Source organism: Leptosomus discolor, chromosome 1 (assembly GCF_034619465.1).
Source record: "Leptosomus discolor isolate bLepDis1 chromosome 1, bLepDis1.hap2, whole genome shotgun sequence".
In the NCBI taxonomy this organism is placed as follows: Eukaryota; Metazoa; Chordata; class Aves; order Leptosomiformes; family Leptosomidae; genus Leptosomus; species Leptosomus discolor.
In genome coordinates, this window is record NC_141391.1 from 129,908,986 (window position 1) to 129,926,315 (window position 17,330).

General features: G+C 41.9%; 1 protein-coding gene across 2 annotated transcripts in view; it reads left to right on the top strand.

Annotated features, from left to right (window-relative positions):
- The first annotated feature begins 1,598 nt into the window (after positions 1-1,598).
- The window catches only part of CFAP91 (cilia and flagella associated protein 91), a 32,725-nt gene continuing 16,993 nt past the window's right edge, over positions 1,599-17,330 (top strand). The window contains exons 1-11 of one of the 2 annotated variants that reach the window (XM_086464516.1): positions 1,662-1,695; positions 2,530-2,606; positions 3,978-4,034; positions 4,764-4,912; positions 7,701-7,784; positions 9,092-9,148; positions 10,057-10,238; positions 10,932-11,109; positions 11,452-11,609; positions 11,866-12,048; positions 12,161-12,303. In XM_086464516.1, the coding sequence (XP_086320642.1) occupies positions 4,788-4,912; positions 7,701-7,784; positions 9,092-9,148; positions 10,057-10,238; positions 10,932-11,109; positions 11,452-11,609; positions 11,866-12,048; positions 12,161-12,303 (1,110 nt within the window). In that variant the 5' untranslated portion in view covers positions 1,662-1,695; positions 2,530-2,606; positions 3,978-4,034; positions 4,764-4,787. Of the gene's footprint in view, positions 1,696-2,529; positions 2,607-3,977; positions 4,035-4,763; positions 4,913-7,700; positions 7,785-9,091; positions 9,149-10,056; positions 10,239-10,931; positions 11,110-11,451; positions 11,610-11,865; positions 12,049-12,160; positions 12,304-17,330 lie in introns of both variants that reach the window. The other variant, XM_086464507.1, reaches the window with a different exon arrangement.

The window sequence follows — 17,330 nt, forward strand, 5'->3', positions numbered from 1 at the left end:
ATGAATATGTATTAGTTAAGTGTATAATTATGGAAAACTCTGAGGCCAGGTGTGCTGTCTTGGGACAGACACCTGTCAATGCGCATCAATGAAATAAAATACCTCGACTGTGTGTATATTGGTATTTTGCACACCGGGTACCGGACCCCACTTGTGAGACAACAGTAGTATCCTACAGATGCCAGTCAGCAACAAAGCTGTGACAGCATTTCTTAGTTCAGACCCACATCTGAGTCTTCAGCTGACCCATTTTGATCAACTACTCTAAGAAACAAGTTGTTGCTTCAAACAAGTGACAGGCCTTTAAGAAAGAAAACCAGCATTCAAAGTTGAATTAAATGTGTACATGTAAATTGGCAGAGCCAAGGAATTTGGAACCTAACAGTGCTGTCCTGTGATGAAGCACTGAGGAGTCAAAATTTTATGTCAAGCGCAGCAAACTGTGAGTAATTATTTGTTATAGAGTGTTTATCCACAAAATAACTAACACGAGGGACCTGCTTCAGGATTATAGGCAGAGGGCCCATTTGCAATTCTGCTGCTTTTTATGTCCTATTCCAAAAGTCTCAGCAGCGTTGCCTCCCAATGTCCTTAGGCTGACAAAAGCATTAGACCTTCCTGTTTAACAGCATAAAGCAGCTTCCAACTTTGTTCCTCATAGAAGATGAACGGCTTCCTCCTTGCAAAACCAGCCGTGTTTTGCAAAGCGTAATGTTTAGGTGTGATGCTTTGTGCAGGTCTCTCCAGATGCTTTACAAAGGCAAAAATACCTGCAGCCTCTCTGGGCGGTGGATGCCAAGCCTATTTTCACCGCTTTACAGCCACAGAAGTCCTACACGGTAACAAGCAAAGCCGGGAATAAGAATATCCAGGCATGAATCCAGTCCCCAACTGTAACTGCTAAACCAGTTTTCTTAAGCACTAAGCGAGGGTCCAGGGGAGCTGGAGGGCATCCCATAAAACTTGAGCTAGAGCTGTTGAAAAGCAAAAATCACCTGGTCCCTGCCCCCCTCCACCTGCAGGCGAGCCACCCCTGCACCCGTTTCACTGCGCAGCCCGTGACACGGGCTCCCCCCGTCACCGGCGGGGAAGGCAGGGGAGCCCACCCCGGGGCTGGCCCCGTCCGCCCCGCGCACGGGGTCGAGAGCCGGCGGTGGGGAGCGATCAAAGACCTGCGCCCCACCTCTCCCGCCGCAGCAGGCCCCTCGCCGCCTCAGCTCCTACCCGCGCCACCGCCGGTAGCCCGCGGGCTTCCGCTCCGCCCCGCCTGCGGCGGCACGAGATGGAGGCGGGCGGGCTTCGCCGCCTCACAAGGCCTCAGGGCTATCCGGAAAGCCGGGCCCGAGGGGCAGGCGCAACACCTGGCCACAGGGATTTGGAGGAGGCACGGGCAGCATGCCGGAACCGGCGGGGGAAAACGCGAGGGCCGGGTCTGCCCCCGGGGAAGGGCCCGACAGGCTGCCACCGGCCCCGGGAAAGCAGAGCGCCTTGCTCCCGCAGTAACCTCCCGCCGCGGCGGGCGTGGCACCCCCGGGCCCGCCCCCGCTGTCCCGCCCCGCCCGCCGGCGGTCGCCACGGGAACGGCAGACGGAGGCGCCATGAGCCGCACGGTGACCGGCGCCGTGCGGGCCCCGCTCATCGGGGATGGCCGCCGCGGACAAACGGCTCCCGGCCGGACCCTCGACTGCCCCTACGGTACCGGGCCCGGCCGGGGGGGCAACGTCCTTCCCGCGCCCTCTACGCGGCCGGCAGCCCCCGGGGCGGGAGGACCGGTGCGGCCAGGCCCGGCACCCTCCGCAGGGAGGGAGGTCGCGTCCAGCGGGGCCGGCCGGGCCCGGGGCGGGAGGGGGTTGGGTGCTGGAGGGCAGTGCGTGCGGGTCGTGAAGCGGTTGGGCTGCCCGAGCAGGCCTCCCGCCTCTCCCCGGGCCTCCCCTCCCCAGGCCTGGCCGAGGGGCCATCGCTGAGCGACCGACCAGTAGCTAGGTGGGGAGAGTAGGTTTGGAGCCGGGAAACTGGGTGCCGCCCCGAGGGCAGGGCAGAGCCGCGCAGTGGTAAAGCGTTAGGGTTGGCAGCGTAACGAATTTAGCGGGAGCGAGGAGAGGTTTGGGACTGTGAAACACCTGTGAGCTAAGGGAAAGCCAGCACTAGCTCTATATCCCTCGTACAGGGTGATGTTTCCACGGATTACCATTGCACCATGCTTTATTTTTTTTCTGTTTTAAGTTGGCATTGCTTTCAAAGAAAGATTTTTCTTCAGTCATGTCAGTGTTCCACAGAGCAGTAGCGTTTTGGCTCTGAGGCTCGTTTGTGTGACAGTGGAATTTCTTTGATACGGAGACATGTATGTATTTTTTTTTTTTCTTTCCTAGTTTGTTTTGTACTCTCTTATGGAAGAGTTTTAAAGAGGGAAGTGGAACCTGACAATTCATGACAGTTACTCAAATATGTAACTAGTTCCATTTGTTCACTTATCTTTCATGACAGTTACTCAAATATGTAACTAGTTCCATTTGTTCACTTATCTTTCAGCCCCTCTGTGCACACTATCAAATGAGAAGGACCATTCAAAGTCAAATGTCCATGTTCAGCTTGTCGGTGACAAAGTGGTAGGTGTTGGCCAAAGGTAGCTCACATGTGCACCTTATATTTCTCTGTGTGTGCGTACATATGGGTAGAAACTCTGTCTCAGTTCTAAGCTGCTCCCTTAAAATGGCAAAATACAAAGCAAAGGAAGCAGTTTTATCTAAAACAAGACTTAACAAGGGGAGTAACCATGATTGCTGGCCTAGGGTGACTCTGTAGCAGCAACTTAGAAATGCCCAGTTTCATGTCTTGCCTAATTTCCTAAATTGTGTGTCAGTATTTTTAATAGAATATCTCCAAATGCTGTTAACAATAGCTTGTATATGTTACTGAGATCTAATAAAACAACTGGACAGTTGTTGGGCTGTTTTTCAAGCAAAGCTGTTAAAATGTGTTATTTCACCTGGTGCCTCCTCGCTTACCTTGGGATATACTTACACTACAGCTCAAGGCAGCACACTTAGACAGTTTAAAATGAACTACATAGCAATAGGTAAGCAGCCTGTAAAGACTGCAAACCCACCCTGATTCTTCGTCCTGGGTTACTGCCATTTAACTTTCTAGCCAATTCCTTCACTGGTTAGCCCATGCTTAGCTTCCTCCTGCGTTTGCTCCACTGCTATCAGCATTTACCGTAGCTAGTTTTAAACTAGCCAGGTCATGTCAGTGGGAGTTGCACTGCCATGCAAAGTCACGCCTCTGGACAGCAGTGATTGATGGCTGGACAAGCTGCACATAGGTAGAATGCCAAAGGAAAACAGAGTTGGTACAACTGCATGATGAACTGGATTTTAAACAAAGAGTCCTCCTGAAGCTATGCACTTGAATAAGACTGCAAGGCAGATACTCTGAACTCTGAAACTCCATTGCTGTACAGTGAGGAGAAAATCCCTGAGCAGCTTTCCAACAATGGAATCAAAAAACATTTTTTTGAAGAGTGTTTCTGGGATGTCTCTTGCCCCATTATCTCAGACTCTTTCTTATATCTACATGAAAAAAATGTGTCTTTGTCTGCCTCTCTGTAGAGAGACATACACATGGAGCTGGAAACATTGTTTGTCATCATAGAGATCCTTGCAACAATATGTCTGTGTTAACAGTTGAGGCCAGACAAAATAAGCAGGTATCCTGTCACTGATGTTATCACATCATAGGTGTGATGTTGCAGACAGGTATAGTGACAGACTCTGACTTGTGTAAAACATGTCTTAAGTGTGTGAATCAGTAAGTGCATAATGTGCAATCAAAACAATACAACTTTGAATTTTTACTCTATAGCATCCAAAATGGGGTGGACAGGGGTTGTGATAACATTATAGGGTTTTCCAGACTCTCAAAAGTTGAATTCCCTTTGGAGAAAAATGAAACAAAAATGCAGTCTCATACGCAGCAAGCAGCTAGTCCTAGTAGCTTGCCTGGATCTTCATCATCTGATACTCTCTTACCCTCTGGTGAGTTGGTGTACTAGAAATGTCACCGCTACCGTACATGCATCTGAGTTAGCACCTGCTGAAATGAAAGGGGCAATTCACAATTCAAATCTGATTTCAGGCTTTACAGAAGCTCAAGCCGTTATAGCTCCATCAGTTATACTTGAGTCACGATCGCAAAGATTTATTGGCAACCATAAATTTAGAGATTTAAGGCATATCTACCCAGGGAAATTAGCGCTTAGAAGGAAGGGTGTGGATTTTTAATGTGATCATTTTTGTGTGCTAACTCCCATTGAGAGATTTTTAACATGTGCTAAAACTGTTAACAGTATAAAATAATGTAACTTTACTCTGTAAGTGGAATACCTTACTTCATTTCTGGAGCACATGAAATAGGAAGGAGTTACATGGGGTAATGTGCTAGAAGTTCACATTACTGCACATTCACAGTTACTGCACACTAACTTCTTTATGTAACAAACTATTAGACCTTTTGATTTTAAGTATAAGTTTAGACACTGGAAAACAGCCAGAAGACATATCTGTGCATCTGCTGCTAGTCTGGTATGCTCCACACCTCGAGAAGCACCATCTAACCGGCTGACATCATTAGCATATGTATGCCTTCTTCCTCCATCCCAAATGTGCAGTCCTGTAAACCACAGCAAGCTGAAATTCTGGTATCTTTAATGCTGTTTGAAATCGCTAAATCACTGCCTCTCTCCTTTGTGTCCACACAAACATTAGGTAAAGGCACCAGTGTTCAGAAGTATGTTTAGCAGCTTGATCCATTTCCCAGGCTACAGCCTGCGCTTGGAGGGCAAAGATCCATTGATTGACCAAGGATGGAGAGGGAGGGCTCAGCAGAGCTCACAGGCTCTCAAGCAGCTTGCTGTGTAAGTATTCTATGGTTGGGTAATTTAAAACAAACATACAAACAAAACCACCAAAAACCCGTGCACACTGAAGTGGAGATGACTGCAATGTGCTCCTACTTATATTTTGCCTGAAATTAAGAGATTGCAGCTGTTGTGGAGTATGGTTGCCCATCTGTTTCTTACACGGTGGATGTTGCACATTCCTTCATCCCCGTGCTATCTGCTTTGGAGCGGTTGCTGGGAAAAAGAAGAGAGTTATTTCTATCTCTTATGGATCAGATAAGTTAGGAAGACTTCAGTGACTCATGTGTGTTACTTCAGCAGGAGCAGTTGCAGCTGGTTGGATTGCTTTTGCTGCTCATTCAGGGGTGTATGGGGCCTGAACCAGGGCATCACATTTTTAGTGCAGGAGTTTTTCAGTTGAACTTTCTCCTGGCATCACAACTTGGGCTTCTGATTCAGCAAATATTTAAAAAAAAAAAAAAAAAGTTGATGTGTTTTGCCACACCATGCATTTTTTGGAGTCCTCTTGTAGCTGTATTCAGGACTGCAGGCATCAGCCTAGGTAGTTGTTTTCAGAGGGTTTTGCTGCATTAACAAGCTAACTTTAGACCATGGGCTTTTCAGGTGATACATCTCTGGGGTTGCTGGTAACTGGAGTTCTACCACATGCCAGACAGTAATCAAAGATGTTTAAGAGTGATACAGCAGATTTCACAGCTGGTTTTATTCAGTTTGGGAAGCACATTCTTCTCATTTCCGTAATAAAATAAGAATTTTGGAGCCTTTTTTTTCCTTATTATTATTTTTGGCATTTCAAACTGTCCCCAGCACGTGAAAACCTCAGTTGGTTCTTACATTTTGCCTGTTATTCTGTAACAGGAACTTACTTGATGCCTGCCCCGCTTTAAAATTGATTTAGATTTCAACAACATGTATTTGCAAAATGTCTTGCAATTAGCAAAAAATGATAAATATGTCCCCTCTGTTTCGACCTGCACTGATTGACAGTGTTGCTGATACAGAAGATACAATATTTCCCAGCTGTCTTCTCAGTAGTTGCATTGCCTCTGCAAGGTTACCAGGAATAAATGCTCATTTATTTTGGCAAAGTCAGCAAATACAAGTCAAGGACATGCAAGAGGCAGGATCTGTGGAATAAAAGGGGCTATTTCCCTGGGTTCCCATTGTGCCTATAACTATACTATAATAGGATGAACAGCTTATGCTAATAAAGTTAGATCATAAGAATAAGTGCCCACCTGTGCTGAATGAAACACAAATCCATCTGGATGGAGCAACAGTCTCATATGTTAAGAGTCAGCTAGTGGAACCAGCCATCAGCTCAATTAACTCATTTGAATTAGAAACACAACTTCACAATAATAGGTTGATTAGTGCTGAGCAAGTATCTCAGGTTACCGCACTGCACCTCAAAACGTTCCCCTCTCTTTGGTTATGCGATATGACTGAAAGCCCTGGGAAGAGATGACTTTAAACTTACCTTGGCAATAAATTGTATGTCACAGGAGGTTAATGAAGCATCTCTCTATAGGCTTTGCTGTAGTGGGTAGCCATACTGTGGCTCCCTGAGTTCCACAGCACAGCTTGCAGGGCTTAGATGAGGTCTTCAGCTGATCTCAGCATGCAGTCCTCTGTTTTGATCCCAGCTGTTGAGCAATGTTATGTATTGTTAATTGTATCTCTGTAAGTATGCTTCTGTATTTAAAATTAGGCAGCAGCAACCAACTCCAGCACCCACAATCCCACACCTCTGAGGTCAGGATTCTTACAAGTTACCAAAAATGGTCTTATTAAAAACATGACCTTCAGGACTTGCCATATATATAGCTTAAGGAAATGACTCACCTTAATGGCATGCATGGGGTTTTTTTGGTTTGGTTTTGGTTTTGTTTTTAAATAAAGAATTTCTGTTTCTTGTCTTTAACCACCTTGCAGGTTGAGAAGAGTAAGACTGGAGTATAAAGTGGCTGTGAAATCAAGTAGCAATCCTGATGCATAGCTTTCAAAGGACTCAATTCTACCCATTCTCTCACTGACTGCCTTAATGAGGTCTATCTCATGGTCTTCCAAAGCTTTAAAATAAAGAAAACACTCCAGGATGTTACAGTGAAAAATTTAAACAGTCTGCCTACTTTAAATTCAAAATGGGGAAAAAAAATGAAGAAAGACTATTCTTGCAAAAGATATGCTTGTTCCAGCATAGGTTTTGAAACATTCACATGATCATCCTAATTTTTGTCCTTTATTGGAGAATTCAAATTGAAATTGCTGATTTAAATTTTTCCACATTTGTTCAAAATCTCTTCAGCTACTTTTTGAAAGGTAGAAAGTGGTAGTCTTCCGCTTTGCTCATTCGACTCCTTTACACATATTTTCTGTTATGGAAAGTTTTTCAACCTTAAGGAAATGAGCTTGGTCCCCCCACTCCCAAGAAAAGTAGTTTACTTTACAAGGTCAAGCATTTAGAGATGGCCAATCCTTTTCATGACAAGCACATAAGAAAGTTTTATTAAAGGCAGCAAATGACCATTTCTTGCCCTCACATAGTGGGAAATACACATACAGTGTCAAAACTGTTTTGCTACATATATAAGTATGAAAAAAGCAAAATATAATTGCTTGTGTAAGTATGGGGATTTTGTGGAATTTATAGTGTGCATGTTTGATTGTGCAGCCAGAGAAGTAGAGAGAGGGACATTAAAAAAAAAAGAACACATAAGAAAAAAGATCAGAACTGCTCTGAATGTACTACTTAAACAGTATCCTGTATTTTGGCTTTTAGAGCTCAGTCTTCTCTTCAAATACCTCAAATTGTGTATGAAGATCCTGAAGTCAGTGGAAGGAATCGCTACAAATATTTTGCACGGTAAGGAATGAACTGATTTGAAGCAGAGTTCAGAAGCTTGCTTTTGTGCAGTTTAAAGAGCACCTAAATAAATGCCAGAGCCTTATTTCTTCTGTCTTTTCTGTCAGTTCTTTGATCACTGCTATGGAAAATCTAAATAGTAACTGAGTCTTAAATCACAAGGTATTTTAAATTCACGCTATGCTGGAATTTTCAGGTAATGAGTTACCATATAAGCAAATGTACCAGGCATTCTGTACCCAGTAATTATTTGTAGAAAGCTTTGGGCTGTAGATCCTCGTACACAAAGGAAGAAGATGCTCACAAAGCCATTGTGGTTCTCAAGACTCCTGGAGAGGTGTCTTCTTAAGGAGCCTTTTAACTCACTGTTTCTGCCAGGAGCAAAAAGGGAGCAAAGGAAATCCTTGATTAACTTTTCATCAATGTCCTCTACTGCAGGACTGCTCTGCTCCTCCTGGAATGACACTGCAGGTCAGCAATGGACTCAAGATCTGAATCAACAGCTAGTGTACAAACACTCCCGACTTAGTCTCATGTACTTTGAATTATATTCGCTATTTAGTCAGCAACTATTGGCCAATATATCCTCTTTAGATATTAAAAAAAAAAGGCCAAGTTTAATAAATTGCAGTTCTTTATGGCTCCTTTAACAATGACAAAAAAGGGACAAGGATGGTGTTATCTTCTGCAATTTGAAATTAAGCTTTAAAGTCTCTCAAAGGCGAAGGGAAATTGATAGTGAACTGCAATATGCAAACTGTAAGAATGCCTAAGAAGGAATTATTAACATGCTGTTGAGCCTGTATCACTTTGAAGATACTTCATAAAATACTGCAAAAAAGGAAACAAATCAAATTTGATAAGTCCAAAACAGCTTACCTTACCAGCTGATTGTAGGAATTCATTTCAGGGTTTCAAGACGTTATTAAAGAAGCTCTCTCAAAAGCTCAAAATGAAAAAAGTAAACTAGTTAGTGAAACATACACAAAATGTTGTGAGCACACTCCAAACTTACTTCTTTTAATTGTTGTCTTGTTTTGCAATTCCACTCTCTGCTTTGACAGAAGAGTAACACTCAATCCTACTTGTGAAGCTTTTTCCGTTACTCCTTAGCTATGAAAGGATTACCTAATGTTCAGGCACAATTCTTAAAGATGCAACTACAGAACTTGAGTTCTGGAAAAATGGTGTAAGTCCACTGAAAATTAGTGTAACTCCACTGAAATTAGTCGACTGCAGTTTCTCTGAACTGTAATGAACTTTTACTCTCATGGTTGTTGTCTTACATCTGCATTCTCTCTTTTCAGACCCCTCATCCCTTCTAATAAGCTGTTTCCACTGAACATTGCTTATGCAATGGCAAAGTAAGTAGTGAGTTCTGGAGCAGTACTGTTGTAATGGGTTGCATCTCACCAGAAAAAGATTGGGAAACTATTTAGCTGGGGACCAATATTTTTCATAATGAACCAACAGGAAAAACTTTTTAAGAGGTAAGGGTTTGTTCACCATTGGGAATTCGTGAGGAAACAGGTGACTGACTGTTTCAGAATTTGCTTGGAGTATTTAAGTTGTGTTTTGTGGGTAAAGGACATGTGCCTCAAGTGTGTTGTGATTATGAGGCCTGAAACAGAAAGTCAAGTGTCCCTGAATCCTATAAGAGATACCAATGCAAAGAAGATTCTCCAATACAGCAATATTGTTGGAAAATCTGCTGATACTTTATTACAATCTCTGTGATAGTTGCAATACTTTTCAGTGGTGTAGAGCATCCATGAAGTAATCTTACTTGGTTTTCAGTGGGGATCAAATTTTCAGGGACACAAGAAGATTCGGTTCGTAGTAGAGTCAATGGAGGTTGCACAAGGTTACCTTATAATTGAATTTTTGTTCTGGAATTGTTGGAAAGACAAACATGTAAGCTAATTTGAAGCAGCCTTCCTTCATTTTGCACTCAAGCTTTAGTTACTTTTTGTGCTCATTAAAAGCAATGCTTTAGAATGGATACATAGGGAAGATTTGCATGTAATAATTTGTGAGAGCTGAAACCAGAAGATTTCTGGATTGTTTACTTACCTAAGGAGGGAGGTTTCAGAGGACTCGGTGTATAGCCTCAGTCTGCTTTTACAAAAGATAGTGAAGTTAACATTAGTGGGAGCAGTGTTAAGATAAAACAACACATTTGGTAACCTACCTTTGACTTAGTGTTGTGCTTTTGTTTTGATTTTTTTTAATGAATGTGACAAATGTTCTTCCATCTTGCATCTCTTTTTAGGACAGAGCCGTATGTCCATTCAGCTACAAGGGACAGCAAGGCCTTTGGTCCCAAGTTACGAACTTTGGGCACACAGACAGATTACAGGGATGGTGAAGCCCAGACGGATCCCTATTCCCCTGAATATGTAGTTTCCAGTGGCTCAGTCCCTGAGCTTCTGACACTTGCTGCACTCACTTGGGGTGAGTTGTGAAACCAAGATAAATAATAATCGTGTTGCCTCTTTAGCGAGAGTTTCTTTTTGTCTTCAATGTCAGGTTTCAAATCTATTGCCAGCTTTGGCAGCCCTTTGTTGACTTCCTTTGGGGCACATTATTTTCTCTGTTTCTAAAATAGGTATGATATTTTTCTACTTAATAGCGCTGTTCTGGGGCATTTCATGAAGAGTTTTGAGATCATTCAATATAAAAATGTCATATGTTTTATGAATACAAACTAGGAGCAGTTTTTCTGTTTACCTACTGTTCTGAGTTAGACATCAGTAATAAGCCAGTACGAACACTGCTGCCCCAGAATACACCTGTCATTCTCATCTCCCAGTGTCCCACCTGCAATAATGATGGACACTGGACAAGCCAAAGAAAGTGCTCATTCTCAGAAAGTGTTGTCTTCAAAGAGTTTTTCCTCCTTTGCAGCCTGCAGAGGAACAAAGTGCTAGTGTTAATGTCAACTAAGCTATAGTAACTGAAGGTCCTACTGTTCTTCATACTGTAGAATTTTACTGGCCTTAAAAGTATTTTCTTCTGGCTATTGACAGTGCTGCTTGTGTTTAACGTATGGGCTTGTGCCCATCCAGCCCCCTAATACTTTTTGGTGGTGATTATTTGGTCGATTTACCATTCTCCTGAAGAACTGTTGCTTTGTGTCCCTGTAAGGTCGGGGGCTACCAGCAGGACTAGCCGAGGTGGAGATGATTGAACGTGCCCGGGAAAAACGTGCATGGGAAGCAACTCTTCCAGCCATGGACAATGCCTTACAAATCGTGAAGAGGAGGAAAATGATGGATGATATGGAGAGGAAGGAGTGGGCCTTTAGAGAACAGGAAATAGAAAAGTAGGAGTCCAATTATACTCTTTATTTCTTTTAATTATTGGCTGAATAGAGAAGGAACGAGAAGGTTTAGGGGATTGGCTGAAGGGTACAAGCCTTTCATTTCTCTGAAAATCCCCTGATTTTGGGAAGGGATCATTTTGTTGGGTTTAATGTAAGAGACTGCTACCACAATACTTTTCACCAGTGCTAAACTCACTTTTTAAGATGAAAGATTAAATACAAGATCTGCAATGTGAACTGTATGTCAAGTAGTCAGTTGGTATGTAGGAACTGATGACGACAGCATTGCACAGAACGCTGCAGAGTACAGTAGGTCATACCTGGCCTTTTCTTTCCTTGCAGGTTGCAGGAGGTTCGACTAGAAGTCTTAAAGAAGCTGCTGTGGAGGCGAGAGGAGAATCGGAATGAGCTGGATGCCAAACGCTTAGATAGCCACTGGCAAAATCATCAGAAGGCTAAAGAAGAGAAAATAAAAAAGATTCAGCATGACTGTGCACTGAGTAAGCTGGAAAGACGGGGGAGAGCAGTGTGAGACAGTTTTCAGACAAGCCATTTTTGTTTTTACAAGGTGGCAGTCTTTCTTCAAGATGAAACGGGTTGTATCCACAATATAGATATGCATGGCCAGCATTTGTTCTGGTCAAACAGGTCATGTTTTTATGCTAACTACTAAAAGCTCTTGTGAATTTCCAGAGATACGGCTTTTTTAGAACTATATGTATGAAGAACCTTCTCACATTTGTATTTCTTCTTCAGTGCTCAGGAAACTGATAGCTAAGAGGAAGAATGTGATGGGGAAGCTGGAGAGACGAGATATCATCAAAGAGTATACTGACTTTGCATCACAAACATACGCTCCTTTGTCTAGAATTGGTTATTTCCCAGATAACCGTTCTGAACGCTATGTGGTAAAAAACTTCTATCTTAACACCTTTGCAGGTAAGGCATTTTGGAAGAATTAGTTTGTATGAGATATTTACTTAAAATAGTAACAAAACTCAAATTTCTCTCCCCACCACTCCATTACTTCATCGCTGCTTATATTTCTTAGGACTCTGTGAACTGGAAGCATCTCTCCCAGATTCTGTCACCCAGGTCAAGATTAAAGCTCCAAAACCTAAGTGCACCACTACTAAGACTGGATTTATTAAAAGATCAGCAAGGCTGGAGGTGGAGCTAGCACAAGTTCACCAGGTATGGAGCTGCATCCACAACATGTCAGTTTCTCTTAGATTTGAACTGCTCAGAAATGCAATTGGGAAGACACACATGTAAGCGTTCTCCTGGTTTCTTGTGCTAAATTCTTATTTTCTGTGAGGCAACTTTGAGGACAGAATGGGTTAGACATTCAGACTGTTGTAGGCATGACCAGTACTGCTCTGGAACTCTGTCACTACTCTCTCTCCCTAATATCTGTGCTTCTGCTGCAGCTTTACAGAGAACAAGCATAGCTGCTTCTGTCTTCCTACAGATCAGGTATTTGGATCGAAGCATACTATGTCCGTTAGAAATTCTCTCCTGCCATTTGCCCATTCTCATTTGTTCCTTGGTTTTATAATGCAAAAGTGGCAAAAGCCTACTGGTTACACTGTCAAAGGACTAATAATTAAATAAACCAAATCTGGATTCGTAGTCTAAAAATTCCATACATTTTAAAAAATGTACACTTTAAGTAGATATTGTAAAAACACGTGCAGCAAAGCATGATTAAAATGTCCCCACTCATAAAATCAGATCAGAACGGTGGATGCACATCACTGATGTTCCCTAACAACAGCATCTAATTTGCAAACATGCTACTAGCGTTTTGCATATCTTAATTTATCACAACTGTTCATGCAGATGAGGTGTCCATATATGCAATAAACCACTGAGGAAAGAAGTGCGTCATTTGCATCTAGAATCGCAATATTTGTAAATTACGTGTACTTTTAAGTAGACTTATTGTCATGCTGTTGGGGGTTACCTTTTTTTTTAAAATCACGCATGTTCTTGCTGGCTGCTATATCTCTGAAAAATATTTAATTTCATTTGTAAAGCTTGGCAATCTCACACTTTATTTAGTGAAGAATTATTTCATAATTGGAAATTATGTGTTTAGCTTTCTTGTTTTAGTGTAATTTAATAATACTCTCGATGCAGTAACTTTCTACTAATGAACTTTAAATTGAAATCTTGTTCTGAAAAATCAATCATATTATCTAAAATTTAAATTCCACTGGATCTTGTAAAAGATGAAACATTGCATCTGATTATTATTCAGAAGGAAAATTTTCAAAGATCTTGAGTGCTACAGGGATTGTTCAAGAACTAATGACATTGATTCACTACAGTTTTAGAGAAGAAGACACAGCAGTATTGAAGGGTTTTGAGTTTGGGTGCTTTTTGCATAAAATTCCAGTAGTGACTATGTCTAATCTGGGTCATAACACAGTTCTCATAGGCAGGAGAATGTTAGCCCAAGCTTTCAGAGCTGAATTCCAATTACAGCAATTGCATTCTGTTTGTTCAAACTACTTCTCATGGTTTGATAGACTACAGTGGAGTGTCTAAACTGTAGTCACGGAGAAGAAGTATGCCCTAATGCTGGCTGCTCACACAATAATGTCTCTTCAAAGAAAATTGGTGGCCAGAGGGAGATGGCTTGCAGAGCAAAAGCAGACAATTCTGCATGTATTCTTTCTTAAATCAATGCAGATCACTTGGTCTATGATTTGTACCAACTGAGCGACTAACATAACTAATACTCATTTCCCCACCACAAGAAGGCAAATTGTGTATTCTTTTAAAAATCACACAGCATTTCCTTTGCAGATAACAATGATAAATCTGCTATGCAAAATGCCACTGCTGCTTTTAGATATACAGAAGTAGACACCAGACAAGTACTGACACTGTGAAACACCCAGACTGCCTCAGCCACCATTAGATTAAAACTTTCTGTTCAGAGCAACAGGAAATTACTGCCCTAATTAGTGCTTGAGCTCTGTGGTGCTGTTACTGGTCACTTTCCCATCAGAGGCTTTTGCTTCTTAAGTTTGGTGGCTATAGCATGCTCTGGCTTAGCAGGGCCCCTCTGACAGGTCCACCTCATAAGCTACTCGAGCTGTCAAGAAGAGGGCAGCAAAGGGTGCAGAGTACTTGAGTTAACAGAATTTAGCACTTGAGAGGACAGCTGTCTGACCACTTGGCACAAGCAGTCTCAGTCCTGCCAACAACTTCCATCGCACACAGTATGAAAGAGGCTTAAAGCAAGCAATTAGGGATCATCTGAGAAGGGCACTGTGTTGCTTTGCGTTATTTCTATAGCTGAGCAGCTAGACCAGTTTTCTCTTCAAAAGCCTTTTCTTAGTGCTGTTCTAGCACACTTAATCTACACATTTTCTCCCAAAATCCTAGAAATAAAGCAGAACTCTAGCAAATTCAAGTGCACAGTGATCTGGCTCTAGAATGAGTTTCTTTCATTTTCCCTGGATAATCTGTGGAAGGAGGTGGCAAATAGAGGAGGAATGCTAGATTTTGGGCTCAGAAGTGATTAATTTTAATAAAGGAAGTTTCCAAGGCTTGCTTCTCTGGCCAAACAAGTGGCAAGATGGACTAGTCCTCCTCATTATGTTCCTCTTGGTTTGTGATATTGAGGGTTTTCCTAAGCTTAAAGCTTGTAAGAAGGGACAAGCAATTATCCAAGGAACTATAAAAAGGATATGTGTCCTCTTGAGAATAACAGCTTCTTCCAGACTTGAAACTAAGCCAAAAAGTGATTTTTAGAAGCAGGCTTTTTGAGGAGCATCCTGAAACCTTTTGCAGGAGTATTATGTACACTCAGTATTCTTTGAATAATTCTCTAACACAAGAGAACATGGCAGAAACAGGAGTCACCCAGGGTTTACAGTAAAAATAGTGATGTGTATCTTAAGCCAGATCTGGAAGAGGACAAGGAAAGCTCGTTCCTAGCCAGTGCAGATGACAATGGCTTTAAGGAATGTAAGCCATTATATAGACAGCCTTGTGTGAAAATCCAAGGCATTAAGGGGACAGCATACTGATATAGCTAATTACTATAGGAAAGAAAGCAACTAAGTGCCTGAATACACCAAAGAACGGAGGAGCTGCTTGAAGAAATCCCGGTGCAGAACAACGTGTGACTTCAGGCTGACCCTCTATGCTCTCGTGACTCAAGAGGGGTGAAGTGTCAGGTAGTTTCAAAGTGCTGGAGCAAGATGATGTCAGAACAAGGAACCTCTCACCTCAGCATAAGTGCAACTCTCATCACACCTGTTTTCCTTTATCCAGTTGCTGGAAGGAGGTGGAGATGTAGGTGGGCCAAGAATGTCTCCGGAGAAAATCTCTGCCAACTTCAAAGCGTAGGAAAACCTGTTCCAGCAGTTACTTCATCAAGAACAGATCTCCAGCACAGTGTTAGTTGGCTCATGCTCAGACAAGCTCCAAGAGCTATTATGTCAGTCTTGATCAGCCAAGATGCAGCAGCCATGCTGCATTGCAAAGTTGGTAGTCAGTCTGTCCTTGATGATCTCACCTTCTTCATTGGTGGGCAAAAATGAAGAAAGAAAAACATAACTCTGTGCTGTACATGAAAATAAATTGCACCTCACGTCTTGTGACAAAGAGAGGATCACAGAGAAGATAAGGAAGGAATCTAAAGATTTACTTCTTTGAACAGAGAGTTGTTTCTCAAGCTGCTATCCTGTCAAGTGTTCGAATTCTATCAGAAGCCAGCAAAGAAGCTAAGATGTATGGCCAAAAGCATGGGTGCCATTTGCTGTTCACTACATTTGCCAGGAAAATGAAGACGAGATGAATTCGGTGGTCCTTCACTGTCCATTCCAACCAGATTATACCATGTCTCTGAACCTACTACCTGAAAAAAGTTATGTAGTCTATCTCAGAAAATAGAGTGTGATATGTAGGCAGTAATATTTGAAGTGTTGGTATCCCCTTCCAGGGGAGGTTTAGATTGGACATCAGGAAAAATTTCTTCACTGAAAGGGTTGTCAAACATTGGAACAGGCTGCCCAGGGAAGTGGTGGAGTCACCATCCCTGGAGGTGTTCAAAAAACTTGTTGATGTAGCACTTCTGCACATGGTTTAGTGGGCGTGGTGGTGTTGGGTTGATGGTTGGACTTGATGATCTTAGAGGTCTCTTCCAACCTAATGATTCTATGATTCTAAGTATGTTGTTCAGAAATTCAACACTTTTTTTCTTTTTAAAGAAAGTATTTTACAGCGATTCCTGGGCCCTGGTCTCCCTATTTCAAAAAAATGGTAACTTGTTAAGTTAGGCAGAACTAGTTAATGCAAAACCCCGTATTTTCTTTTACTTATTTTACATTAAAGTCTTAAAATAAAACCTCAGATTAGAGAAAGCAAATGGTAAGCATTTTTGACTTAGTATAAGATAGCAAAGCAGGCACTAGACTGTGCTGACAAGAAAATGTAAAACCACTTCTGGGAATTGCAGTATTTCTCAAATCTACATTAATAAGAATTTCCTCTTGTCAGAAGTGCTCATAGATTTTTCTGTCTTTAAAAGTTATTATTCTGGTTGTATTTTGTTATTCTGGTTAGCAAGAAATATTTTTGGAGGCTAAGGTTTTATTAGAAAAATTCTTATGAATGCAACATTGTACTAATAAACAGAGGAGCCATTGTTTACAAGACTCACAATTACAGCAGCTTCTTTTTTTCAATTTCTGTCCCCATCATGCAAAACACCTTATAAATCATAGCAAGCACTGTTATAATCTTCATGCCAGAGAGCTCTAAGGTCATCAAATACAAGAAACAGTTCAGAAAATCTTTCAACATTTTTGAGCTATAACCATTTCACGTGGCTTATAAGCAGTTTATAGGCTTTGATTCTTGCATTATTAACATGTTCCATTTCCGAAGTTTTCAATAATAAAGCATTTTATCCCCTCCACCTAGAAATCTCTCTCCTTTTCTGGAGCAGTTAATTATCCTGGCCTGAAAGGTCACATCCAATATGCAAGAAGAGTTTTGTACAATGACCACTGGAGTTTCAAAACTTCATTAATTTCACAATTAAATTCTGTGCAAGTGCCATCAATTTGCTGTTACTGGAGGGGGAAATTCAGCATGGGATTTTTTTTTCTTAAGTTTTCCTTGGTTTCCCTCCCTAACGAAATACTGCATTTGAACATTTGAAAGAGAGAGAGTGAGAAAAGGCACACTTTTCCTTG